At 50.0% G+C, this 26,107-nt stretch overlaps 5 protein-coding genes across 6 annotated transcripts; 4 read left to right on the top strand and 1 right to left on the bottom strand.

Moving 5' to 3' along the window:
• The first annotated feature begins 399 nt into the window (after positions 1–399).
• LOC136939316 (zinc finger and SCAN domain-containing protein 10-like) lies at positions 400–2,175 on the top strand. The gene is made up of 2 exons (XM_067232057.1): positions 400–1,077; positions 1,114–2,175. The coding sequence occupies exons 1-2, from the start codon at positions 591–593 to the stop codon at positions 2,109–2,111; spliced, it is 1,485 nt and encodes a 494-aa protein (XP_067088158.1). The 5' UTR covers positions 400–590; the 3' UTR covers positions 2,112–2,175.
• A 2,657-nt stretch (positions 2,176–4,832) lies between these two features.
• On the top strand, positions 4,833–6,475 carry LOC136939315 (small nuclear ribonucleoprotein G). Its single transcript, XM_067232056.1, has 4 exons — positions 4,833–4,985; positions 5,357–5,379; positions 5,826–5,950; positions 6,150–6,475. Exons 1-4 carry the CDS (start codon positions 4,954–4,956, stop codon positions 6,198–6,200), a joined length of 231 nt encoding a protein of 76 aa, XP_067088157.1. The 5' UTR covers positions 4,833–4,953; the 3' UTR covers positions 6,201–6,475.
• A 576-nt stretch (positions 6,476–7,051) lies between these two features.
• LOC136939312 (pyridoxal phosphate homeostasis protein-like) lies at positions 7,052–11,307 on the top strand. The gene is made up of 8 exons (XM_067232054.1): positions 7,052–7,145; positions 7,860–7,967; positions 8,192–8,227; positions 8,339–8,414; positions 8,937–9,074; positions 9,143–9,285; positions 9,550–9,648; positions 10,499–11,307. The coding sequence occupies exons 1-8, from the start codon at positions 7,056–7,058 to the stop codon at positions 10,646–10,648; spliced, it is 840 nt and encodes a 279-aa protein (XP_067088155.1). The 5' UTR covers positions 7,052–7,055; the 3' UTR covers positions 10,649–11,307.
• A 476-nt stretch (positions 11,308–11,783) lies between these two features.
• Positions 11,784–16,718, bottom strand: LOC136939314 (transmembrane emp24 domain-containing protein 4-like). Its single transcript, XM_067232055.1, has 5 exons — positions 16,494–16,718; positions 16,103–16,203; positions 14,833–14,958; positions 14,281–14,427; positions 11,784–12,881 (listed from the first exon to the last, which is right to left on the bottom strand). Exons 1-5 carry the CDS (start codon positions 16,630–16,632, stop codon positions 12,732–12,734), a joined length of 663 nt encoding a protein of 220 aa, XP_067088156.1. The 5' UTR covers positions 16,633–16,718; the 3' UTR covers positions 11,784–12,731.
• Positions 16,719–16,848: 130 nt separating this feature from the next.
• Positions 16,849–25,330, top strand: LOC136939311 (protein FAM50A). Of its 2 annotated transcripts, XM_067232052.1 has the most exons (13): positions 16,849–17,106; positions 17,234–17,318; positions 17,693–17,792; positions 18,778–18,932; positions 19,176–19,252; positions 19,552–19,618; positions 19,725–19,786; positions 20,512–20,588; positions 20,765–20,819; positions 20,966–21,014; positions 21,596–21,666; positions 22,392–22,502; positions 25,222–25,330. In XM_067232052.1, the coding sequence occupies exons 1-13, from the start codon at positions 16,996–16,998 to the stop codon at positions 25,228–25,230; spliced, it is 1,029 nt and encodes a 342-aa protein (XP_067088153.1). In that variant the 5' UTR covers positions 16,849–16,995; the 3' UTR covers positions 25,231–25,330. The 2 variants fall into 2 exon arrangements, with proteins under 2 accessions (XP_067088153.1, XP_067088154.1); XM_067232053.1 differs by lacking the exons at positions 21,596–21,666; positions 22,392–22,502.
• The last annotated feature ends 777 nt before the right edge of the window (positions 25,331–26,107 follow it).

Here is a 26,107-nt window from a genome sequence, read left to right as displayed (position 1 = left end):
CTAACGTTAAATGGACTTGATCGCAAGCAGACATCAAACATATCTGGTGTGATGCTAGCTGGAGCGTAATTTAGCGTCGACCTTTCTAAGCAAGCTAGCCAAACTTAAAGCTGTCATATTTAGTTTGGATTCGGAAGTAAATTGATGTTCAGGTATCTGCTTTATCAACAACTAAATCAGTTGGTAACTATGGCTACTGTAGCTACTGTATTGTAGCCTAGCTACAAGGCTCTGACGGTTAGCAGAACTTGGCTAGCGCTAGCTATCATATCTGGTTGCATGTAGAAGGTACGTCACTACTATCCTAGTGATACATGCTAACTGACGTAACCGACAAACTATATAGCAGTAGCAAAGTGAAGCTGACTACAACTATCTAGCAGCGGGGTAGGAAACTGAGTTAGCTGACTAAAGCCCAGGGTAAGAGCGCTAGCAGATAGCTCTTTCAACTGTTGTTTAAACCTTGTCCCGGTGTGATAATGCATAGGACGTTGACTAGCAACACTACAAGCTAGCTTTCCCCAGTCACATTTTAATAATTTTCAACTCGAGATGAAAGTAGGGCTGCCAAGTTTCACCAGAGTGAGATTATGTGGTTTCATTATGTATCTGTATGTACATACTGTAGTACACTAATTTTGTATCCCTCTTCCCTGTGTCAGTGGGGTAGTATGGATGCAGTTCCCTACAGCTGGACCAGAACCAGGGCCCAGGAATCGTTCCGTGGCTCTCTGCCCACGGGGGGGACTCTGACCAGGCTTGCCCAGCTGGTGGCCCAGGCGGAGCACGACAGCTCCCTCGCCGCCTCCCGCACCAGTGCAGAATGCAGCCAGGGCTTCCCTGACATGGCAGAGCTGTGCCAGCACCAGCAGGAGGGCCACCCCCTGCCCAAGCCCCACCAGTGTGTGTCCTGCGGCAGGGGCTTTTCTCTGCTGTCGTCCCTACAGCTCCACATCTGCCTGGAGGAACAGACAGGTCTCCCTCACTCCCCTCCCCCTAGCTCTGCTCTCCCTCACTCCCCTCCCCCTATCTCCTCTCTCCTACAGTCTCCTGCCTCCGCCCCTGACTCCAATACAGGTCCCCCTGACTCTCCTGACCCTGACTCCGATGCAGGGCCCCCTGACTCTCCTGACCCTGACTCCGATGCAGGGCCCCCTGACTCTCCTGACCCTGACTCTCCTGACCCTGACTCTCCTGACCCTGACTCTCCTGCCTCGGTCCAGTGCCCCCACTGTGAAAGGAGTATCCGCTCCTCGGCAGGCCTGTCTTCCCACCTGAGGAGCAACCATGCCAGCGAGTGGATCCTGGAGAAGAAGAGGAAGAACAGGGGCCCTGGCGGGCGGGGGGGGCGAGGAGGCAGGAGGGGGAGGGGGAGGGGGGCAGGGAGGGGGGGCGGTAGGCTGCCAGGAGTCTCTCTGGACAGACAGAAGGTGCTGTCGTGCCGGTCGTGTGACATGGTGTTTGTGAGCACAGCCAAGCTGTACCTGCACAGGAAGGAGAAGCACAGCCGGGAGCCAGCCCTACGCTGGGACGCGCGGCCGCTGGCCAGCAAGCGCAGGAAGGGGGAGACCTACGCCTGTTCCACCTGTGGGAAGGTCTTCCTGCACCACCTCTCTCTTCGGGCTCATGCCAAGCAGCACAGCAGCCAGGCCCATGACAGCCCCAGGCTGGCAGAGAGGAAACCCGGCCCTTGTAGAGACCCCCCGCTGGGGGAGGGGAGGCGGAGGGGCCGAAGGCCAAGGGGCCGGAGGCCGGGCGGGAGCGGGGCGGGGAGGCCCAAGAGAGAGCAGGGCCGGGAGGAGGAAGAGGAGGAAGGAGAGTTCCCCTGCCCATCGTGTGCGGAGGTGTTCTCCCAGAGGGCGTTGCTGCGGGAGCACGCGGAGCTCCACCAGGCGTCTGTGCGGCGCAGGTGCTGCTGTGTGTGCAGCCAGGACATGGAGGTGTGCAGGGGCCCCGGGGCCCGCAGGCAAAGGCTGTACCACTGCATGCCCTGTCAGCAGCCCTTCTGCTCCCTGGATGCCTTCCTGCTGCACTGCCAGGTCCACCTGCTGGCCAGGGTGGAGGAGGAGGAGCACGCCACACCCACACACACACACCTCTACAAGGCCTGACTGGACACACACACACCTCTACAAGGCCTGACTGGACACACACACCTCTACAAGGCCTGACTGGACACACACACACACACCTCTACAAGGCCTGACTGGACACACACACACCTCTACAAGGCCTGACTGGACACACACACCTCTACAAGGCCTGACTGGACACACACACACACCTCTACAAGGCCTGACTGGACACACACACCTCTACAAGGCCTGACTGGACACACACACCTCCACAAGGCCTGACTGGACACACACACACCTCTACAAGGCCTGACTGGACACACACACACCTCTACAAGGCCTGACTGGACACACACACACACACCTCTACAAGGCCTGACTGGACACACACACACACACCTCTACAAGGCCTGACTGGACACACACACACACACCTCTACAAGGCCTGACTGGACACACACACCTCCACAAGGCCTGACTGGACACACACACACCTCTACAAGGCCTGACTGGACACACACACACCTCTACAAGGCCTGACTGGACACACACACACCTCTACAAGGCCTGACTGGACACACACACACCTCTACAAGGCCTGACTGGACACACACACCTCTACAAGGCCTGACTGGACACACACACACCTCTACAAGGCCTGACTGGACACACACACACCTCTACAAGGCCTGACTGGACACACACACACACCTCTACAAGGCCTGACTGGACACACACACCTCTACAAGGCCTGACTGGACACACACACACCTCTACAAGGCCTGACTGGACACACACACACCTCCACAAGGCCTGACAAGTCTGTCATATCTTCACTCTGATTGCCTTATTCCAGAACAGAGATGAGGGTAGCTTTGGGGGGGAGGAGGGTGTCAAGGATCATGTTCTGGTTTGTTACTTCTTATAGTTCCCTACCCAGACTACTCCCTCTCCCCATAGGTGCAGTTTGAATGTAGTGTATCTCTATATGGTTAGAGACATGGCAGTATCTCTATGGTTAGAGACATGGCAGTATCTCTATGGTTGGAGACATGCAGGGATGCAGATGAAGCTGCTGATTGTAGTGTTGTTCTAGTTCAGCTGTCTCCTTCCTGCTGTTGTGATGCTGTTGAATATAACTTAGATTCAGCAACACTGCCTCTCATTCCGCTCTAGATAGACCCTGGAATCCCATCTAGCTATGCAATAACAAGCAGGAGTTGCTTGATAATCCTTTTAGATCCTTCTCCATGGTTTCCTGCTATGGTCTCTTACTATTACCGTGAAAATGTAGTGAGGATTGAGTAGAAAATCTAATGAACAATTTCCACTTTGGAAGGCGCTTTTGTATATGAGTTTTGTGGTGGTGGTGTTTTTTGTTTGTTTTGTTTTTTTAAGAATATACCTCAATAAAACATTCTCTCAGTAAATATACTTTTGTTTACTTTCATGTGACAATTCAGTAGGCCGACACTCCACACATCAACTGTGTTTCCTCCGGCTTAAGCCTGTTTTATACAGAGATACCATAATACCAGCAGAGATGGGAAGTAACCCGTAATACCAGCAGAGATGGGAAGTAACCAAGTTCAAATACTTGGTTACTGTACTTAAGTAGATTTTTCTGGTATCAGTACTTTACTATTTATTTTTCAGACAACTTTCACTCCTTAAATTCTTTACACATCTGTACTTTCTATTTCTCACATTTTAAAGCCAGGCTCGGTTCTTTAGTTTTACATTTATGCATTTAGCAGATGCTTTTATCCAAAGCTACTTCCAAGAGAGAGCTTTACAAAAGAGCATAGGTCACTGATCATAACAACGAGATAGCCCCAAACATTGCGAGCAGCCAAAACATGAAGCATACATTCTGAAAAACCAAATAATCTGTATTTGGTGGCATGATCAATATTATTTCTTTTGCAAGCCTTTTTTTAATTCACTGGCCATCATGCGCAGCAAATGTAAGCTAGTCTACAAAGGTACCCTTGAGCAAGGCAGAAGGCAACAGCAAAAACGTTTTTTTTTACTATAATTTTTGTTGTGTAATGTTGTGTGTGAAATATAAAGTTAAAAGAGAGTACTTGATCACAGGCTTCTCTGTTCTACTCTCCTCTCCTTTTACAAAACACGTTTTGAAACGTTGATTTTTTTTACTTTTTACTGAAGTATATATGTCAGAGCCCGTACTTCGTTACTTTAACTTGAGTGAAAAAGTGTAGTCAGCACTAACCCTAACCCTTTTACCAGTCTTTTTAAACATGAGTATCTGTACTTCTACTGAGTGAAAGATGTGTGTACTTTTGCCATCTCTAAATGCCAGTTGGTCAAATTTGGACCGAGCCGCTGCTTGGACATCGGTCTCCTATGACGGACCACGCAGAGTACCCGGTCCATCTACCAGGACGCCCTGGGACGCTTCTCTTTTACAAAGACGTCGATTCAGCTCTACCTCCGCTGACAACAATGACCCCCCGTTCGGTGTTCGAACTGCGAGGCGGCATAAAGCAGCAACCTTTAACTGTATAAGCTTTTACAGGCTGTCTTAAAGGAACCAATTTCGTTTGTCGTTTTATATTTGGTATGAATTAGGTTTTATTTAACTGTAATTTGCTACATGTTTGATCAAAGGATCAATGAACGTTTGATTGTATTGCATTCTATTTTGTAGAGTTGGGAGAACAGCTGGTCTCGCTATTTTAATATTCTCTTCTTCGTCCACACAGTGGCGATCTACCGGAAACTGCAGGAAAGTCATTCTAGCTAACTTCCGGTGGTGCACAAACGCATGCTTTCCGCCGCGTCTTTCTCAAACGTGAACCATACGACGAGACGTTGCTGTCGTCGTTATTAAGCTGAATTAAAGGAATAAATCATGAGCAAAGCACATCCACCAGAGCTTAAAAAGTAAGATGCCGTTTTGTGTTGTGGTTTTAATAGAAAACGCTGCTTTAAATATAGCTCAGAACTTCATATATCAGATACGCTAGCTAACTCTAGCTACCAAAATGAGTAAGCTAGGCTAGCTGTAACAGATATTATGACATGTTTGATATACTGGCTCAATGGTGGTGGGTAGGTCCAAATGCAAACTAAAGTTTGATTACTGTAGTAAACAAAACCGAGATGTGGCATAGTTAGCTTGGAACTAAGAAAGCTAGGTAGCTAACTAGTTAGCAATTTGATGATGGCCAGGTTTTGCTAGCCGACGTAGCTAACGTTAGGGAACAAGACATCTATTTTGATATAATGTCTTACTATCCGTTTGTTCATTCCAGGTTCATGGACAAGAAGCTTTCATGTGAGTATACTAAAGATCATCTAGATTCTAGAAGATCGACTTTTAGTCTTTGAGGATTTTAGTATAATGCTTACATCCTAAGGTCACGTGTTTATATTCACTTCACTAGCTACATCTGTCATGAATAGGTTTAGAGTGAGAGTACCTATGGTTAATACTCAAACATGGCTCAACTCATCATTCCTTGTCTTGATTCCCACGAATCCAAAATTCTTAATTTTGATTATGTGGTAAATCCTCCTGTCTCATTTGGCCACTCTTGGTAAAAAAAATTATAATTCAAGAACCCTAAAGAGCTTCGTGATGTATCAGTGCTTTTTTGCGGTGCAGTAGCTTGTCACGAGTGTTTTGGGTAGTGTATATGCTCCTGGTAGTGGGTCATCAGGTGTTTGTGGTCGTGTATATGCTCCTGGTAGCATGTGGTCTCACCCTCCTCCCCTCTGCAGTGAAGCTGAATGGGGGCAGACATGTGCAGGGTATCCTGAGAGGGTTCGACCCCTTCATGAACTTGGTCATGGACGACTGCCTGGAGATGGCACCCGGGGGACAGCAGAACGGCATCGGCATGGTGGTCAGTACTTCTTCCCCTGCTACCTCCACAACCCCATAACACCTAGTTTAGTTGAGGCAATAGGCACAACAAATTGTGCCTGTTGTAACTTTACAACTTGTCTTTGTTAGTGTGATAAGTCTTCAGTGCGATCTGTGTACATCTCTCTGCAGGTGATCAGTAAACTTAAATTAAAACATTGTTGTTGTTGTTCCTGCAGGTGATCAGAGGCAACAGCATCATCATGCTTGAGGCCCTGGAGAGGGTTTGAGGACGACCCAGATGCCCTGCCCCAGACACCCCACCTGCTGACCTGCAGCTTTACTCCTCCTCCCCCCCTCCTCTCCCCATCCCCTCCCCGTCCCCGTCCCCCTCCCCGTCCCCCTCCTCCCCGTCCCCCTCCTCCCCTTTTCGTTCTTAGGAAGGTTGTTTAGTTATCTGATGATAGTTGTTTTTTTTGTTGTTTTTTTTTTTATAAGAATCTTACTTTTTGAAAGCTTGGAATTTGTGATATCTCTTGTGAATAAACTTGAAGGTTGGTTTTTCTCACTTTGTTGCTCATTGACCATCAGTGCTTGAATGTGCTGTGTGTGATCCGCACAAACACTGGAACCACTCACCTAGGCATGTATTGTAAATTGTATTCATTTAGTATGTGCTTTTAGCTGAAGTGTGATACAAGTAGTGCATGCTGAAAGTACATCAGAAGCTCGTGGTCAGATTCAAGGAGGTCTGAGGCCTATTTACCAGATACGGTCTGAGGCCTACTTACCAGTGAACAACATTTAAATACTACGGTGCTGCAATAGCGATGTCCTGTTACTGGTCACGGTAGAAATGGTCACCTGAGTAAACAGGCCACATGTCAGTTCTCGTGGACTAATGGGTATCTAGTCTTGCTAATTATTGTCAGGTACAATATGCAGAGGTCCTGATCTTAAAAGTTTATTGTTGTGTAAAATCCAATGGTTATAATGATGGTAATAAACACAGGTTGTGAACAGAATACTAAAAGTTATTCACTCGCCTTACCGTCTTTTTGAGGACTTTTATTTTGACAGGGTCTGCTGGTGGCTCTCACGTCCCGCAGCTACGTATAGTCGGTTGCTACCATTGGTTTGACGGTATGTGGAAAGTAGGAATGTCGGAGGAGGTTGGAAAGGCGTTACAAGCGGTGGTGGACAGGGTCAACCAGGCAGCGGCACGTCGCCCCAAGGTAACTGGGTTAGCTCACACTAGGGAGAATTCGTGCTTTGCTGTAGATCAGTGAAAATATCTCCTTTTCAGAAGTCGTGCCTCTTTCACGCGGCCGAGGATCAGTTATGTAAGGCAAGCGCCTCAACCTTTGCATGTAGACGGAGCCCAACATGATACGATGCACGTTATGTCAGCACCCTTACTCAAGTTGGAACTGAAAGGTTTTGCACCCCATTTGTTCACGTGAGCTGTTTTGTTAACAAGTGAAAGCTGGTGATCTACATCCGGTCATCAGAGTATTGTTTTGATAGTTGCTGATAACACGTTGGAGGTGGCTTTACGCCGGACTAGTCAGCGTCCATGTATTAGTGTCCACAGAAACACCACGATGTTCCTCTGCGCTCGATATCGTCTTGATTGTCTGATAATATCGTTTTCTAGGTCCATGGTAAGCAACTCTGAATGATAGGTCAACAAAACATGACCTTTCATAGACCTACCTGCGATCCGCTGTGGAAGGACGCAGCAGGCGGTGGTTAGGATGTTCGCGCAGATAGAAATGTGTGACCTAGATGTGCTCCTATAACAAGTTGTTCATCTCCCATCTATGCCTCCATTACTGGACTAAGATCTTATTTCTGATCCCCCTGCCCCGTGTGTGTGTGCCTGTTTGTGTCTGTATGCGCTACGTGTGTGTATGCACTGTGTGTGTATGCGGTGTGTGTGTGTCCAGACGCTGCCGGCTGTGGCTCCACGCCTGGTGGCCGTCAGTAAGACCAAGCCTCCAGAGATGGTGATTGAGGCGTACCGACAGGGACAGCGCAACTTCGGGGAAAACTATGTGAGTCCCACTTCCTTGTCTGTGCAAACTTTCATGGCGATTAAAACCCTTTCTTCTGCTTCTCTTCTTCTTCCTGTCCTGAGCAAACAGGCTCGAGGGTACAGTAGTGGCAGATGAGTGTGTTGTGTGTGACTGTGTGTGACTGTGTGTGTTGGTGTGTTGTGTGTGACTGTGTGTGTTGGTGTGTTGTGTGTGTGTATTAAACTGTGATCTGTGTCCACCAGGTAAACGAGCTGGTGGATAAAGCTTCCAATGCTCAGGTTTGTTGTTCAGTGTGATGAGTAGCGATCAGGGTGCAGATCAAGGGTATATTGTGTATATGTTGATGTGGTGTTCTGGAGTGAGATAACATGCACTTCTCTCATTTTTAGATTTTAGAGTCGTGCCCAGAAATTAAGTGGCATTTTATCGGACATTTACAGAAGAATAATGTCAACAAACTTCTGGGTGAGTTGTAGCCACAGTGGGTTTGTAGTCTGTAGTTAGAGAGAACCTGTCCCCCCCCCCCCCCCCAGGTGTTCCTAACCTGCCGCCTCCTACCCCAGGTGTTCCTAACCTGCCCCCTCCTACCCCCCCCAGGTGTTCCTAACCTACCCCACCCCCTTCCTACCCAAGGTGTTCCTAACCTGCCCCCCCCCCCCCAGGTGTTCCTAGCCTGCCACCCCCCCCCCCCCCAGGTTTTCCTAACCTACCCCACCCCCCTCCTAACCCAGGTGTTCCTAACCTCTCCCACCCCCCTCCTACCCCAGGTGTTCCTAACCTGCCCCCTCCTACCCCAGGTGTTCCTAACCTCTCCCACCCCCCTCCTACCCCAGGTGTTCCTAACCTGCCCCCTCCTACCCCAGGTGTTCCTAACCTGTCCCACCCCCCCCCCTACCCCAGGTGTTCCTAACCTGCCCCCTCCTACCCCAGGTGTTCCTAACCTGCCCCCTCCTACCCCAGGTGTTCCTAACCTGCCCCCTCCCCCAGGTGTTCCTAACCTGTTCATGGTGGAGACGGTGGACTCGGCCCGGTTAGCAGACAGGGTGAACAGCTCGTGGCTGCGGCTCAGAGCAGGAGGCAGCACACTCAACATCATGGTGCAGATCAACACCAGCGGGGAGGACAGTGAGTGCTGCCTCTCTCACATACACACACATACCATATTACGCCATCCTGACCAGCACTCTCCCCAGGTAAGCACGGGTTACCCCAAGAACAGACCCCCGACACAGTGAGACACGTCCTGACCCGCTGCTCTGGCTTGCACTTTTCTGGCCTCATGACCATCGGTCGCTACGGATATGACCTCACAGAGGGGCCCAACCCAGACTTCCAGGTAGGAGGTGACCCCGCCCCCCGTCCAGGTGAACTATAATGTAGGACTACGAAATAGTACGTGGTACAGGACTATAATGTAGTATGTGGTACAGGACTATGATATAGTACAGGAATGTTATATAGTACATGGTACTGGACTATAGTACATGGTACTGGACAGTAATATAGTACGGAGTACAGGGGTGTAATATAGTAATACAGGACAATCATGTAGTGCATAGTACAGGACTATAATGAAACCACATCCTGTCTGTTAATGTAGATGCTGTTGAGTCGGCGACAGGAAGTGTGCGACAGTCTAAAGCTTCCCCTGGAGGAGGTGGAGCTCAGCATGGGCATGTCCACAGACTTTGAGCATGCGGTGAGTTTCCTCAGAATCTGCTCTGCCTGAGTTAGTGTTAGGCTGTACTGCAAGATTAGCTACGTTTTGGAGGATTGATGTCTATATAGTTGTTTGTCGTCCTGTATAATTTACTATATTAAAAATATGTTATTATGAACTGTGTGATAATTTTGTTTTAGGAGTGACAGTTAGCAACTGTTAACTTTTAGCTAATTCAGGGTTTGTAGCTTTAAGTGATGAGTCATAGCTGATCCAATGAAATCCCTGATTTTGCGTTGTGTCTTTGTTGTCCTATCAAGCTTGATATATTTAATCTATAACTCAATCAGGAAGTGTCTGTCTAAACCAGGAAGTCTTTGGCTGTGTCTACTACCGAGCACTTGTTCACTTCGAGCACTGACTTCCAGTGCTTAGAGCGCTTACATTGACAGAACCAGCAGAATTCAGGGCACTGAAAGTACCCGGATGGCGCACTGCAAACGGTCAGAAAATGCAGTGTACAACGATGGACACTACTCGCCCTAAACGGGCGCCATCTTGGCTACGTAGCGGAAGAGGAGGAGCCCTTTCGGCAGCTTTTCATTTAATTTCTAAAATAATGGCGGACGAAATGACTCGCAAGCAGATTTGAGTCCGTCACTTCCGCCTTAGATTCGCGGGTGCCACGAGCAGATTTGCGCCCGTCACTTCTGCCAAGTGGTTAACGTAAGTGTTCCATTTGAGACAGCACTAATCATCGACGGAGTGCACTACAGATGTAAGTGCACTGTATTGCAGTGTACTTTGTAAAGTGTTCGGTGATAGACACACCCTCTGTCTGAACCAGGAAGTGCTGTCAGGTGTATTGACCCATGCTCCTGTGCTGCAGATCGAGGTGGGGGCCACCAACGTGCGTGTGGGCAGCACCATCTTTGGTAACCGGGAGTACCCCAGCACGCCCAGCCCTGAAAGGAGGCCCAAGCCTCTGACGGAGGAGGCCGCTCGGAGACTGGAGAGTCTGACAGTGACCGGGAAGTGACCCTCCCCCGGCTCTCCTCCCCCTCTCCCTGCCTTCCACCCCTCCCTTCTCTTGTCGTCCCCCCCATCCTCCACCACCTCCCCCCCACCCTCTCTCCCCCCCTCCCTCCCATACAGAAACACCGACACAGCGACTGGGCCAGAGTAGTACATAATGACTATGACTAATGTTATAATAACAGGGGGTTTTGGACAGCAAATCTATAATTTATGTCTTAAAATATTTTTTTTCTTCCAAATTGATTTATTTCTAGATTTCCCCTTCTTAAACTTAGATTAGACAGTCAGTATACAGATGTGTCCTCCTTTTAAAGCAGTATCTCTAACAATGATCACATCACTAACTTGCCAATGCTTTAGCTACTTGGGACAGACTTATTTGCAACTGAATAGGTTTGGTTAGAAGTCTGACTTATTCTGTGCCAACAGCTCCCTCTACTCATGATGTTATTTAGGGATGTTGACAGATTGAGTGAAATTTGCGAATGAGATTTCATTTTAGATGTGATATTTTGTATCTCAACTCCTCCTTTGCAACCTTGTTCTGTCAGACAAGAAGGGTTCTGTCTCCTGAGAGGGAATTCTACCTGGTTAGATGTCACCAGATGTCACTTAATTTCTGGTCAAATTTAATTGAATAAAAACCTGTTTCTCCCTTTACTATGATGTACAATACTGTGAAATTGTTTTGTATGGTGCAAGATTTTATTCTTGATACGTGTATATATATATATGATCACAAAAGATCAGCATGAAGAGATCAGCATTGTTTTTCCATCGTTATTTTGTTGTGTTGTTTTGATGTGACCTCTTGAGATGGTGATGAGGACAGGTGTACAGGTGCACGTTTTAGATGGTAACATACGATTCATCCATCTAATGTGCAGTAGCCACTGTAACGTACAAAGGAAAGGTTCATAACTGCATCTAGACATGCTGGATAAGTCCTACATAGGGTTAGGGTTAACCCTACATAATCAGGTGTTCCACACAGCCACTAACCACTGTCTAATTCTGAGAAAAAAGGAGGCCAGGCAATAAAGTGTTTCCAGCAGCTGTTGTTTTCTTTGGTCCTTAAGGTGTTTAAGGTTAGGGTTAGCTCTTCACAGCTGGGTTAGGGTGAGGCCAAGGGTCAGGGTCGTGGTGGGCTGGGGTTAGGTTTGAAGTCAGGGTAAGGTTGAGGTTTGGGGCAGGAACAGAAAGCATCAAGATGATTTTCAGTGTTTTACTGAGGACATGGAAATCCGACACAATTTAAAACTGTCAAAGAAACAAATCACACCTTACATGGTCTAAAATTCACAGTAAAACAAAATGATAATAAATAGCTCAGGTTTGTCCAATCTATCATAGCACAGAACCCACTTGTGGTCCGACGGGAGTGTCCACCTGCATCTAACTCTACCTGGTGCTAACTAGCGTCCAACACTAACTCGCATCTAACTCTACCTGGTGCTAACTAGCATCTAACTGTACTTCATGCTAACTAGAATCTAACTCAACTTTATGCTAATTGGCAGCTATCCCTACCCCATGCTACCATGCTAACTAGCATCTAATCCTACCTCCTGCTAACTAGCATCTAACCCTACTTCATGCTAGCTAGCATCCACCCTCCTCCGTGCCATGTGACCTGTGTAAATTGCTTCTGTGCTAGAAGGTTCTGCAGCAAGATGAAGGTTTGAGACAGAGCTGGGATGAGTAACAACAGGACTGTTAGCCACACACCAGTAGCAGGTAATAGAACAGTCACAGGTGATGTAAAAGCATTTAATATGCATCATCAAATTATACTGCTATGCCGATGGAATGAAGCTGGTTATGTGGCACTTGTACTCCAGCTATTCAGTCATTGTAACGTCTCTTTAGCAGTACACACACAGGAAACCACATGAACATATACATTAAAATGACCAAACGTGAAAAATTATGATAGACAATACACATATTGGTGATTATCTATAAATAGAAGGTTACCAAGGTTCCCTCTGCATTCCTGACAGCCAAGGCAGGTTCTCCATCTGCTCTCCATGTGTCTGGGGTGGGCTGGGGTGTGTCTCCAGGTTTGGCTTTTCTTCTCAGGGCTACACCAGCTTCTTGGCTTCGAAGAAGCTCTTGAGGTGTTTGAGCTGCCAGATGCCAGTGATGATGAGGATGAGCGTTTGGGCGATGGACCACCACAGCACGCGCTGGTTGGTGCTCTCGCTGGTCATGCGGAAGCGCTCTTCACGGTACTGCAGGGCACAGACAGACTTGTTACAACACAGCCCTCGTTACAACATCCCTCATTAGAACACGCCCCTCGTTACAAAAACCCTCGTTAGAACACGCCCCTCGTTACAACATCCCTCGTTAGAACACCGGGGATCTCAGCTAGGATTGAGGCCTGCCTCACAGACATCTCCGCCTGGATGACCGAGCACCACCTCCAGCTGAACCTCGCCAAAACAGAACTTCTCATCATCCCGGCTAAACCCTCCATCTCCCACGATCTCTCAATCACCCTGGGATCTGCGACGGTGACCCCTTCATCCTCTGCCAGGAACCTTGGGGTTACCATGGACGACGAGCTCTCCCTCACGGCCCACATTGCTGCGGCCTCCCGGTCGTGTAGATTCACCCTCTACAACATCCGGAAGATCAGGAGATACCTGTCTGAGCACTCCACCCAGCTGCTAGTCCAAGCACTCGTCCTCTCCAAGTTGGACTATTGCAACTCTCTGCTCGCTGGTCTGCCAGCATGTGCAACCCGCCCTCTTCAGAGGATTCAGAACGCGGCGGCCCGCCTGGTCTACAATCTACCCAGACGCTCCCATGTTACCCCGCTCCTCATCTCTCTCCACTGGCTACCTATCATGGCCCGTATCAGATTCAAGACCCTGGTATTGACCTTCCGAGCACTGAACGGGACTGCACCCGTCTACATCAAGTCTCTCCTGCAGCCTTACACCCCCACCCGCCACCTACGGTCTTCTTCAGACAACCGCCTGGTGGTCCCACCGCTCAAGACCGCCCGGTCCCAACACAAGCTCTTCTCCTGTCTGGCCCCCCAGTGGTGGAATCAACTCCCCACCTCCATCAGAGACACTGACTGTCTCTCCACCTTCAAGAAAAGGCTCAAGACGCACTTGTTCCGGGAGTACAACGGTACTTAGGAACGGTTCGCTTGACCCGATGTTAGTTTCCTCAAGGATCACAATGACTCTTGCTTAGAGACTTGTTGCTCTTGTGGTTAGTGGTAACTGATTTAAATTTTTGGTTCTCGCTGTGATATATTGTTTTATTACTGTTGCTTGCTTTTTCCCACAGGTACACTTGCACTTATAGCTGTTCATGTTGTTTGGTTGTGACTTGTTTAACTACATGCTCTTATGGTTCTTCCCTTTGGCACTTACTTTGGTTGTTCACAATGTGTGCTTCATGTTTTGGCTACTCGCAATGTTTTTTGGCTATCTTGTTGTTATGATCAGTGACCTATGCACTTTGTAAAGCTCTCTCTTGGAAGTCGCTTTGGATAAAAGCGTCTGCTAAATGAATAAATGTAAATGTAAATGTAACACGCCCCTCGTTACAACATCCCTCGTTAGAACACGACCCTCGATAGAACACGACCCTTGTTAGAACACGACCCACCCGCTGGTAGTTCTGCTCTTTCTGGATCTGCTCCGCCTGGTCCAGCAGCTGTCTGGCCCGGAGCTGCAGCTCCGTCAGCTTGTCCTTGGCAGCGATCTCTGGGTAGTTGTTAGTGTGCTCACCCACCTGCACCTCCAGGTGCACCCTCTACAACACACACACACACACACACACGTTACACAACAACCCTCTACAACACACACACGTTACACAACAACCCTCTACAACACACACGTTATACAACAACAACCCTCTAGAACACACACACGTTATGAACCAACAACAACCCTCTACAACACACGTGTTACACAACAACAACCCACTAGAACACACACACACATTATACAACAACCCTATGGGAAAAAACACAATGTTATACAACAACAACCTTCTGGAACAAACATTACATAATCAAACATCTACGGTGTAGAGACAGGAACACAGAGAGACAGGCAGACAGAGAGATAGGAACACAGAGAGACAGGCAGACAGAGAGATAGGAAGAAAGATAGACAGGCAGACAGAGAGACAGGAACACAGAGAGACAGGTACCAGTTTGCCACCAGCAAAGAGAGCCATCTTGGTGGAGTTGGAGTGCAGACAGATCTGGTGCTCCCCTGGGGTGTGGGAGGTGAAGGTGAAGCGACCATCAGAACCATACTGACGGGACAGGATGATCTGGGAGGGGGGGAGAGAGAGTGGAGGGGGGAGAGAGAGTGTGGATGGGGGAAGAGAGTGTGGAGGGGGGAGAGAGAGTGGAGGGAGGGGAGAGTGTGGAGGGGGAAGAGAGAGTGGAGGGAGGGGAGAGTGTGGAGGGGGAAGAGAGAGTGGCGGGAGGGGAGAGTGTGGAGGGGGGAGAGAGTGTGGAGGGGGGAGGGAGAGTGGAGGGGGAAGGGAGGGGGGAGGGGAGAGTGTGGAGGGGGGAGAGAGTGTGGAGGGGGGGAGAGAGAGTGTGGAGGGGGGAGAGAGTGTGGAGGGGGGAGAGAGAGTGGAGGGGCGAGAGAGTGTGGAGGGGGGAGGGAGTGTGGAGGGGGGAGGGAGTGTGGAGGGGGGAGGGAGAGTGGAGGGGGGAGGGAGAGTGGAGGGGGGAGAGAGTGTGGAGGGGGGAGAGAGTGTGGAGGGGGGAGGGAGAGTGGAGGGGGGAGAGAGTGTGGAGGGGGGAGAGAGTGTGGAGGGGGGAGAGAGAGTGGAGGGGCGAGAGAGTGTGGAGGGGGGAGGGAGAGTGGAGGGGGGAGAGAGTGTGGAGGGGGGAGAGAGTGTGGAGGGGGGAGAGAGAGTGTGGAGGGGGAAGAGAGAGTGTGGAGGGGGGAGAGAGAGTGTGGAGGGGGGAGAGAGAGTGGAGGGGCGAGAGAGTGTGGAGGGGGGAGAGAGAGTGGAGGGGGGAGGGAGAGTGGAGGGGGGAGAGAGTGTGGAGGGGGGAGAGAGTGTGGAGGGGGGAGAGAGAGTGGAGGGAGGGGAGAGTGTGGAGGGGGGAGAGAGAGTGGAGGGGGGAGAGAGAGTGGAGGGGGGAGAGAGTTTGGAGGGGGGAGAGAGAGTGGAGGGGGGAGAGAGAGTGGAGGGGGGAGAGAGTGTGGAGGGGGGAGAGAGAGTGGAGGGGGGAGAGAGAGTGGAGGAAGGAGAGGGGGAGGGGGGAGAGAGTGGAGGGGGGAGAGAGAGTGGAAGGAGGAAGGAGAGGAGGAGGGGTGTAACACATTAACGTTAAAGCATTCTACAAAAGCCGTCCATGCTTGGCATGATCTGGTAGATGAGAAAACATACAGTAGAGGAGGGACCCCTACGTGCTTGTTGTTTAAACCGTTTTCTCTCGTGTAAGTCATCTTACCTTAGTGTCCGGATCCTTGATCTCCACGTGCATCCCGAGACCCGGGGTGGCGGGTAGAAAGGACCCGGTCTGCTTATCCCACAACTGAGTCCGGTACTTTCCTAGAAACAATTGAGGACCCCACCCCAGAACATTATAGGCGAAAACTAATTTTTGAAGGAAGGGTTCAGAGCGTTTATAGGTTATAGATTTGCCAGCACACATTCTAGGAGAATAGCGGCATAAAGCTTCTCATTGTATCATTATTACTCGGATCTAATCCAAGAAACATATTCAAGGAAGTTGCAGGGCTGCACCTGCGGGGCACAACAAGATGAGGGCAGCGTCACGGGCGAGCTGGAGACAGCTGGTTAGCTTAGCCTAGCATTACAGTATGACACAATAAACGTACCTATAACCATTGTTTCATCTGGAATTTCTTCTATGAAACATTTCTTTTCTGTCTCCCCTATGTGAAAATAGAGAGCGTAACCTGGGGGAACCCACGCCATTAGCGTGATAACTGCAGCGGCACACGTAGAGAGCATCATGTTGAATCTCCTGGCTGGTCAGATTTCCCCTTCAGTCACCTAAGCTTCGCTTTAACTGCTTCTGAACGCGTCACAACATTTAAAGAGAAGGATCCGTAGGAGGGAGAGCTACTCAAAACAGTCAGTTATTAGTGTCAGCAAAACCTTTATTTTGAAAGTGAGTTACACAGGAAGTGGCTTTGAAAAAGACCCATGATGCTTTTCACTGATGCCATTTTCGTGGCGTTGTGATGCGATCTCTGGCCCTCCGTCCACAATAATAACATCACTTCAGAGTTAGTTTACCTGCGGGCCACACGGAGTGTTTGTACGACACATTCTGTTGTATTGTGATATTGGTGTGTTGCCCCACAAGCCTCCAACATGGCGCAGTACAAAGGTGCCGCTAGCGAGGCTGGAAGAGCCATGCAGCTGATGAAAAAGCGTGAGCAGCAGCGAGAACAACTAGAACAGCTCAAACAGAAAATCGCCGAGGTACGTTGTTAACTGTGGATATATTTTTTATCCAGTAACGTACAAATGTCCCCACGCCTACTAAGCCATCCCAGGGTATGCAGGTAACCTCTCCTGTTGACTAATGCGATGCGATCCGTGTCTCCAGGACAACATGGTGAAGTCCAACATCGACAAGAAGTTCTCAGCCCACTACGATGCCGTAGAGGCCGAACTGAAGTCCAGCACCGTGGGTGAGTAACTCAGATATACCCCGCATCTATGGGATGGGTATAGCTCAGTGGTAGAGCATGGGGATGGATGTAGCTCAGTGGTAGAGCATGGGGATGGGTGTAGCTCAGTGGTAGAACATGGGGATGGGTGTAGCTCAGTGGTAGAGCATGGGGATGGGTGTAGCTCAGTGATAGAGCATGGGGATGGGTGTAGCTCAGTGGTAGAGCATGGGAATGGGTGTAGCTCAGTGGTAGAACATGGGGATGTAGCTCAGTGGTGGAGGTAGGATGGGTGCATGGGGATGGGTGTAGCTCACTGTTGGAGGTAGGATGGGTGTAGCTCAGTGGTGGAGGGTTAGTGTTGGAGAACAGACATGTGACCTGTGTGTCCTCAGGTCTGGTCACCCTGAACGACATGAAGGCCAAGCAGGAAGCCCTGGTGAAGGAGAGGGAGAAACAGCTGGCGAAGAAGGAGCAGTCTAAAGAGCTGCAGCTGTGAGTCTCACTGCTCTGCTGGTCATGAGTCTGTCTGTCTGTCTCACTGCTCTGCTGGTCATGAGTCTGTCTGTCTGTCTCACTGCTCTGCTGGTCATGAGTCTGTCTGTCTGTCTCACTGCTCTGCTGGTCATGTCTCCTTCTCACTGCTCTGCTGGTCATGTCTCCTTCTCACTGCTCTGCTGGTCATGAGTCTGTCTGTCTGTCTGTCTCACTGCTCTGCTGGTCATGAGCCTGTCTGTCTGTCTCACTGCTCTGCTGATCATGTCTCTGTCTGTCTGTCTCACTGCTCTGCTGATCATGTCTCTGTCTGTCTGTCTCACTGCTCTGCTGGTCATGTCTCTGTCTGTCTGTCTCACTGCTCTGCTGGTCATGAGTCTGTCTGTCTGTCTCACTGCTCTGCTGGTCATGTCTCTGTCTGTCTGTCTCACTGCTCTGCTAGTCATGAGTCTGTCTGTCTCACTGCTCTGCTGGTCATGTCTCCTTCTCACTGCTCTGCTGGTCATGTCTCCTTCTCACTGCTCTGCTGGTCATGAGTCTGTCTGTCTGTCTGTCTCACTGCTCTGCTGGTCATGAGCCTGTCTGTCTGTCTCACTGCTCTGCTGATCATGTCTCTGTCTGTCTGTCTGTCTGTCTCACTGCTCTGCTGATCATGTCTCTGTCTGTCTGTCTCACTGCTCTGCTGGTCATGTCTCTGTCTGTCTGTCTCACTGCTCTGCTGGTCATGTCTCTGTGTGTCTGTCTCACTGCTCTGCTGGTCATGTCTCTGTGTGTCTGTCTCACTGCTCTGCTGGTCATGTCTCTGTGTGTCTGTCTCACTGCTCTGCTGGTCATGTCTCTGTGTGTCTGTCTCACTGCTCTGCTGGTCATGTTTGTGTGTAAGGGTGTACCTTAATGCCAGTCTCCCCCCCCCCCCCCCCCCCCCGTGTGTGATGTCTTTCTCCTGTGTGTGTGTGTGTGTGTGTGTGTGTGTGTGTGTGTGTAGGAAGCTTGAGAAGCAGAAGGAGAGGAAGAGGAAGGAGGAGCAGAAGAGGAAGATTGCCAGTTTATCCTTCAATCCTGATGAGGAGGAAGATGATAATGAAGACGCAGAGGAGGAGGAGGAGGAGGAGGAAGAGGAGGAGGAGGAAGAGGAGTTCTGTGAGTTTCCCAGTTATTATGTTATCAATAGGATGTTATCAATGTGATGTTATGTAGCTTCCCTTCTGTCAACATGGGCCAGCCACCAAATACATAGATGAATAATTTAACACATTATACCTGTCTTCCATAGATGTATAACAGATTATACCTTTCCTCCATAGATATATGGTATAACAGATCATACCTGTTCTCTATAGATGTATGGTATAACAGATTACAGTACCCCATGTCTGTTTCTAGATTTCCCAGTAAAGAAGAGGAAGTTGGGGAAGAACCCAGATGTGGACACCAGCTTCCTGCCTGACCGGGACCGAGAGGTGAGGACAAGGATAACCCTCAGGGTTAGGGTTATCACTGATGATAACCCTAACAGATCTAACCCATACAGTGTGTAGAACACATGGTGAGGACGTCAGTAAGGGTTACTGGACAGATCTAACCGATAGTGTGTAGAACGCACTCACACAACCACAACAGAGTTAGTTAACAGAGTTAGTTAACAGAGTTAGTTTTAAAGATTGAGTAAAGAGACACAATGCTTGGTACCTGAATGTTGGTCTCCCTCTCCTCCCCCTCTCCTCTCTCCCTCCCTCTCCTCCCCCTCCCCTCCCCCCAGGAGGAAGAGAACCGGCTGAGAGAGGAGCTGAGGCAGGAGTGGGAGAGGAAGCAGGAGAAGATCAAAGGTGAGTCTGCCAGCAACACACACTCAGATACACACTCATACACACTCTCTCACACACACATTGAGTCTCTGTCAGGATGTATTGTTCAGGTGTGTGTGTCGTCCAGGTGAGGAGATTGAGATCACGTTCAGCTACTGGGATGGATCTGGACATCGGAAGACAGTCAAGGTAGGCTGGCCCTCCTGGTGCTGGGGAGGATGGTGGTGCTGGGGAGGATGGTGGTGCTGGGGAGGATGGTGGTGCTGGGGGAGGATGGTGGTGCTGGGGAGGATGGTGGTGCTGGGGGAGGATGGTGGTGCTGGGGGAGGATGGTGGTGCTGGGGAGGATGGTGGTGCTGGGGGAGGATGGTGGTGCTGGGGGAGGATGGTGGTGCTGGGGAGGATGGTGGTGCTGGGGGAGGATGGTGGTGCTGGGGGAGGATGGTGGTGCTGGGGGAGGATGGTGGTGCTGGGGGAGGATGGTGGTGCTGGGGGAGGATGCTGGTGCTGGGGGAGGATGGTGGTGCTGGGGAGGATGGTGGTGCTGGGGGAGGATGGTGGTGCTGGGGAGGATGGTGGTGCTGGGGGAGGATGGTGGTGCTGGGGGAGGATGGTGGTGCTGGGGAGGATGGTGGTGCTGGGGGAGGATGGTGGTGCTGGGGGAGGATGGTGGTGCTGGGGGAGGATGGTGGTGCTGGGGGAGGATGGTGGTGCTGGGGGAGGATGGTGGTGCTGGGGAGGATGGTGGTGCTGGGGGAGGATGGTGGTGCTGGGGGAGGATGGTGGTGCTGGGGGAGGATGGTGGTGCTGGGGGAGGATGGTGGTGCTGGGGGAGGATGGTGGTGCTGGGGAGGATGGTGGTGCTGGGGGAGCTAGCTCATGTTCATGATATTTCTCGCTATGTGTCGCTACAGATGAAGAAAGGCAACACCATCCAACAGTTCCTGCAGAAAGCTCTGGAAGTTCTTAGGAAGGACTTCAGTGAACTCAGGTGAGGAGGAGAAGGGGGACAGAGGGAGGTGAGAAGAGGAGGAGGGAAGGGGCAGGATGAGGGGAAGGAGAGGGTAGAGGAAAACATTTGAATGCTTCTTGATTTTGCCTCAGCTGACTCGAACCCTTGACTCTGACTCGAACCTCTGACCTCTAACCCCTGACTGCTCTCTGCAGGGCAGCTGGTGTTGAGCAGCTGATGTACATCAAAGAGGATTTGATCATTCCTCATGTGAGTTCTGACACACACAGACACACACACAACCTCCAAGTAGACTGAACTTACCATATTATACTATCTAACAAAGAGGAAACTGTTTATACAGTATCTACTATAGAGGATTGTGTTTCTATAATATTACTGGTGTTCTCTTCCAGCACCACAGCTTCTATGACTTCATCGTAACTAAAGCCAGAGGCAAATCAGGTGAGTCTCACCTGGACCACCCAGGCAGGCCAGGTGGGCGTAACCATGCCAAAGGCCCTGCAGCCCTCAACCTGAAAGGAGGAAAACTCCCTGATTGGCTCCCTACTCTTCTAGAAAATCTATAATTTGCTCCCAAATATGTGGAAAACATAAATACCAAACGAATAATTAAGTTATTGTTGAAAAGGAATGGTTCCTGAAGGGTGTGTGTGGTTCCTGAAGGATGTGTGTGGTTTCTGAAGGGTGTGTGTGGTTTCTGAAGGGTGTGTGTGTGGTTCCTGAAGGGTGTGTGTGGTTCCTGAAGGGTGTGTGTGGTTTCTGAAGGGTGTGTGTGGTTCCTGAAGGGTGTGTGTGGTTTCTGAAGGGTGTGTGTGTGGTTCCTGAAGGGTGTGTGTGGTTCCTGAAGGGTGTGTGTGGTTTCTGAAGGGTGTGTGTGTGGTTCCTGAAGGGTGTGTGTGGTTCCTGAAGGGTGTGTGTGGTTTCTGTAGGGTGTGTGTGGTTTCTGAAGGGTGTGTGTGGTTTCTGAAGGATGTGTGTGGTTGTTGCCCCCTGCTGGCTGACTGTGTCCTGCTCTGGTCCAGGTCCTCTCTTCAGCTTTGACGTCCACGATGACATACGCCTGGTGAACGACGCCACTGTGGAGAAAGATGAGGTGGGGTTTACTGCTTGACCTTTAACCCACATCCACACCTGTAACACACCCACACCTGTAACACACGCCCACAAAAAAAAACGTACAAACATTTTCCCGATCTGACTCAATGGCTGCTGGACATTGCAGATTCAGCCGCTAATAGCCTACTAATAATAAGACTCGTATCACCAGTCCTGTAGTAACCGAATGCCGATGGTATTTAGTATCTCTTACAATGTACTTCAAATTACAAATATTGTTTGTTTAACATGCAAATCATCAGAGCGCGCTTATCACTGCCTTAAAACTTGCAGCATGCGAACTTACGTAGAAGCTGAGTGGGGAACGGTGCAACAGAGAAAGATTTTGTTGTCTTGGCCAGAGAAGATAATGTCATTCGATTTGGATGTGATTCTTATAATAGGCATATTCATTTTTCAACCCAGCGCGTTAGCATGAGTGAAGTAGGGCTAGGCCAACTTACGTTTTTCAGGTGGTAGGCTACATCATATTCGACGTCGAACTATGAAAAATAAACCGTTGTTGGCAGAGTTTGCATTCAACGTTTTTCGAGTCACCCGGTACTTTGTAAATGTACTTTAATGAAATGCTGCCATACCACAGATTTCTTTGCCATTTTGACTAATAACACCGACAAAGTAGGCTATGGCAGAGTAGGCGACTAGGCGACTGAGTGGGGACAGCCGTAGTGCAGAGCCAGTCTGACCAGGCCTCTGTCCCAGTCTCACGCAGGCAAGGTGGTTCTGAGGAGCTGGTACGAGAAGAACAAGCACATCTTCCCTGCCAGTCGCTGGGAGCCGTATGACCCTGAGAAGAAATGGGACAAGTACACGGTGAGTAGTCCACAACCACAAACTCTATGGTTAGTATCCTACTATGTCATGTTGTTTAATTGTAACTTGTTTAACTACATGCTCTTATGGTTCTTGCCTTTGGCACTTATTTGGTTTTTCACAATGTATGCTTCATGTTTTGGCTACCCGCAATGTTTGGGGCTATCTCGTTGTTATGATCAGTGACCTATGCACTTTTGTAAAGCTCTCTCTTGGAAGTCGCTTTGGATAAAAGCGTCTGCTAAATGAATAAATGTAAATGTACTCGAACCACAACCACACCCTCTATGATTAGTATCCTACCAGAACCAGAACCACACCCTCTATGATTAGTATCCTACCAGAACCACAACCACACCCTCTATGGTTAGTATCCTACCAGAATGCTGTGCTCCCAGCATTCTGGGAGCACAGCATTCTGGGAGCACAGCATGCTGGGAAAGTGCTGGGAGCACAGCATGCTGGGACACGTTCTCTCTCCTGAGTGTTATGCTGCTTTTCTATATGGTGACAACATGCAGCCTTAGAGAATGGATTACTGCCAGATTATGAAACTGGGTCTTGGGGGGGTTAGGGGGGTAGAAGGCAGTGGAACCAGGAAGGAGTGTGGTGTGGCAGTGGAACCAGGAAGGAGTGTGGTGTGGCAGTGGAACCAGGAAGGAGTGTGGTGTGGCAGTGGAACCAGGAAGGAGTGTGGTGTGGCAGTGGAACCAGGAAGGAGTGTGATGTGGCAGTGGAACCAGGAAGGAGTGTGGTGTGGCAGTGGAACCAGGAAGGAGTGTGGTGTGGCAGTGGAACCAGGAAGGAGTGTGGTGTGGCAGTGGAACCAGGAAGGAGTGTGGTGTGGCAGTGGAACCAGGAAGGAGTGTGGTGTGGCAGTGGAACCAGGAAGGAGTGTTGTGTGGCAGTGGAACCAGGAAGGAGTGTTGTGTGGCAGTGGAACCAGGAAGGAGTGTGGTGTGGCAGTGGAACCAGGAAGGAGTGTGATGTGGCAGTGGAACCAGGAAGGAGTGTGGTGTGGCAGTGGAACCAGGAAGGAGTGTGGTGTGGCAGTGGAACCAGGAAGGAGTGTGGTGTGGCAGTGGAACCAGGAAGGAGTGTGGTGTGGCAGTGGAACCAGGAAGGAGTGTGGTGTGGCAGTGGAACCAGGAAGGAGTGTGGTGTGGCAGTGGAACCAGGAAGGAGTGTGGTGTGGCAGTGGAACCAGGAAGGAGTGTGGTGTGGCAGTGGAACCAGGAAGGAGTGTGGTGTGGCAGTGGAACCAGGAAGGAGTGTGGTGTGGCAGTGGAACCAGGAAGGAGTGTGGTGTGGCAGTGGAACCAGGAAGGAGTGTGGTGTGGCAGTGGAACCAGGAAGGAGTGTGGTGTGGCAGTGGAACCAGGAAGGAGTGTGGTGTGGCAGTGGAACCAGGAAGGAGTGTGATGTGGCAGTGGAACCAGGAAGGAGTGTGGTGTGGCAGTGGAACCAGGAAGGAGTGTGGTGTGGCAGTGGAACCAGGAAGGAGTGTGATGTGGCAGTGGAACCAGGAAGGAGTGTGGTGTGGCAGTGGAACCAGGAAGGAGTGTGGTGTGGCAGTGGAACCAGGAAGGAGTGTGATGTGGCAGTGGAACCAGGAAGGAGTGTGGTGTGGCAGTGGAACCAGGAAGGAGTGTGATGTGGCAGTGGAACCAGGAAGGAGTGTGGTGTGGCAGTGGAACCAGGAAGGAGTGTGGTGTGGCAGTGGAACCAGGAAGGAGTGTGGTGTGGCAGTGGAACCAGGAAGGAGTGTGGTGTGGCAGTGGAACCAGGAAGGAGTGTGATGTGGCAGTGGAACCAGGAAGGAGTGTGATGTGGCAGTGGAACCAGGAAGGAGTGTGGTGTGGCAGTGGAACCAGGAAGGAGTGTGGTGTGGCAGTGGAACCAGGAAGGAGTGTGGTGTGGCAGTGGAACCAGGAAGGAGTGTGGTGTGGCAGTGGAACCAGGAAGGAGTGTGGTGTGGCAGTGGAACCAGGAAGGAGTGTGGTGTGGCAGTGGAACCAGGAAGGAGTGTGGTGTGGCAGTGGAACCAGGAAGGAGTGTGGTGTGGCAGTGGAACCAGGAAGGAGTGTGGTGTGGCAGTGGAACCAGGAAGGAGTGTGGTGTGGCAGTGGAACCAGGAAGGAGTGTTGTGTGGCAGTGGAACCAGGAAGGAGTGTGGTGTGGCAGTGGAACCAGGAAGGAGTGTGATGTGGCAGTGGAACCAGGAAGGAGTGTTGTGTGGCAGTGGAACCAGGAAGGAGTGTGGTGTGGCAGTGGAACCAGGAAGGAGTGTGGTGTGGCAGTGGAACCAGGAAGGAGTGTGGTGTGGCAGTGGAACCAGGAAGGAGTGTGGTGTGGCAGTGGAACCAGGAAGGAGTGTGGTGTGGCAGTGGAACCAGGAAGGAGTGTGGTGTGGCAGTGGAACCAGGAAGGAGTGTGGTGTGGCAGTGGAACCAGGAAGGAGTGTGGTGTGGCAGTGGAACCAGGAAGGAGTGTGGTGTGGCAGTGGAACCAGGAAGGAGTGTGGTGTGGCAGTGGAACCAGGAAGGAGTGTGGTGTGGCAGTGGAACCAGGAAGGAGTGTGGTGTGGCAGTGGAACCAGGAAGGAGTGTGGTGTGGCAGTGGAACCAGGAAGGAGTGTGGTGTGGCAGTGGAACCAGGAAGGAGTGTGGTGTGGCAGTGGAACCAGGAAGGAGTGTTCACTGTTGGTTTTGTTTTTCAGATTCGGTGAAACGTCCGCAGTGGTCTGGGCCTCTGCTGTCTGGGCCTGTGCTTGTTTCTCTGATTTAGTGTCCTGTTTACTTTGTAATTAATAAACTATTCACTCACAACCATCTAGCTCTGGCCTCTCTCATGCCATAGCAATCTTTCTTTGTTTACACATTCAGAGATTTTGTTCTTCTCAAATGTTTATAATAGCTTCTTGGAAGAACTGGAAAACCACTGTTATGCAACTGAGGGCCACTGAATAAGGACAGCTTTTTACGTGGACGTTTAATCATTAGTTGTTTTATGAAATCAACGATTTGCTTGGAAATAAAAGTGACTTTTGAAATTAGTGTCACCAGTGGTGGCTGCTGAAAATTATTCTAGGTGGGGCTGTGAAATATTCAGTCAATTCAGTAACCATCCTAATACAATTCAACACAAACTGCATGATAAAAGTTCTCTGTGAAATAGTTTAATTAATGCACACAGCTATAGGCAAATGTCCACATTTGTGGACTATAAATATCATTACACTCAGATCAGAAATATTGAAAACCAGACATCTGGGCACTTGAGCCACTCCCTGGTATTATTAGGAAACATAACTATTACTGTAAGACTAAATATTAAGGATTTATAGATGAATTTAACACAATCAATTAACTTTGATACAACGTGCATGTCCTTATCCACTTCTTCGTTGTGTGACATTCGTTCAGTTGCGTAGCGATAGTCTCTGCCTAGCATGGCAAGCTTGATTGTATTGTTGCGCCGGCTAGCGTTCAAGAATTGAGAAGGAATGTTGCTCATCATTCTTTATTATCCCCCCCCTTTTACATCGGACAGTTCGAATAGCCCTCAAACTAGGCAACATTCACAACATTTTTTCTTAGATAAAT

The sequence above is a fragment of the Osmerus mordax genome, unplaced genomic scaffold, assembly GCF_038355195.1.
Source record: "Osmerus mordax isolate fOsmMor3 unplaced genomic scaffold, fOsmMor3.pri Scaffold_173, whole genome shotgun sequence".
Taxonomy (NCBI): Eukaryota; Metazoa; Chordata; class Actinopteri; order Osmeriformes; family Osmeridae; genus Osmerus; species Osmerus mordax.
The sequence above is the reverse complement of the archived record's forward strand: the minus strand, read 5'-3'. Positions and strand labels throughout refer to the sequence as shown.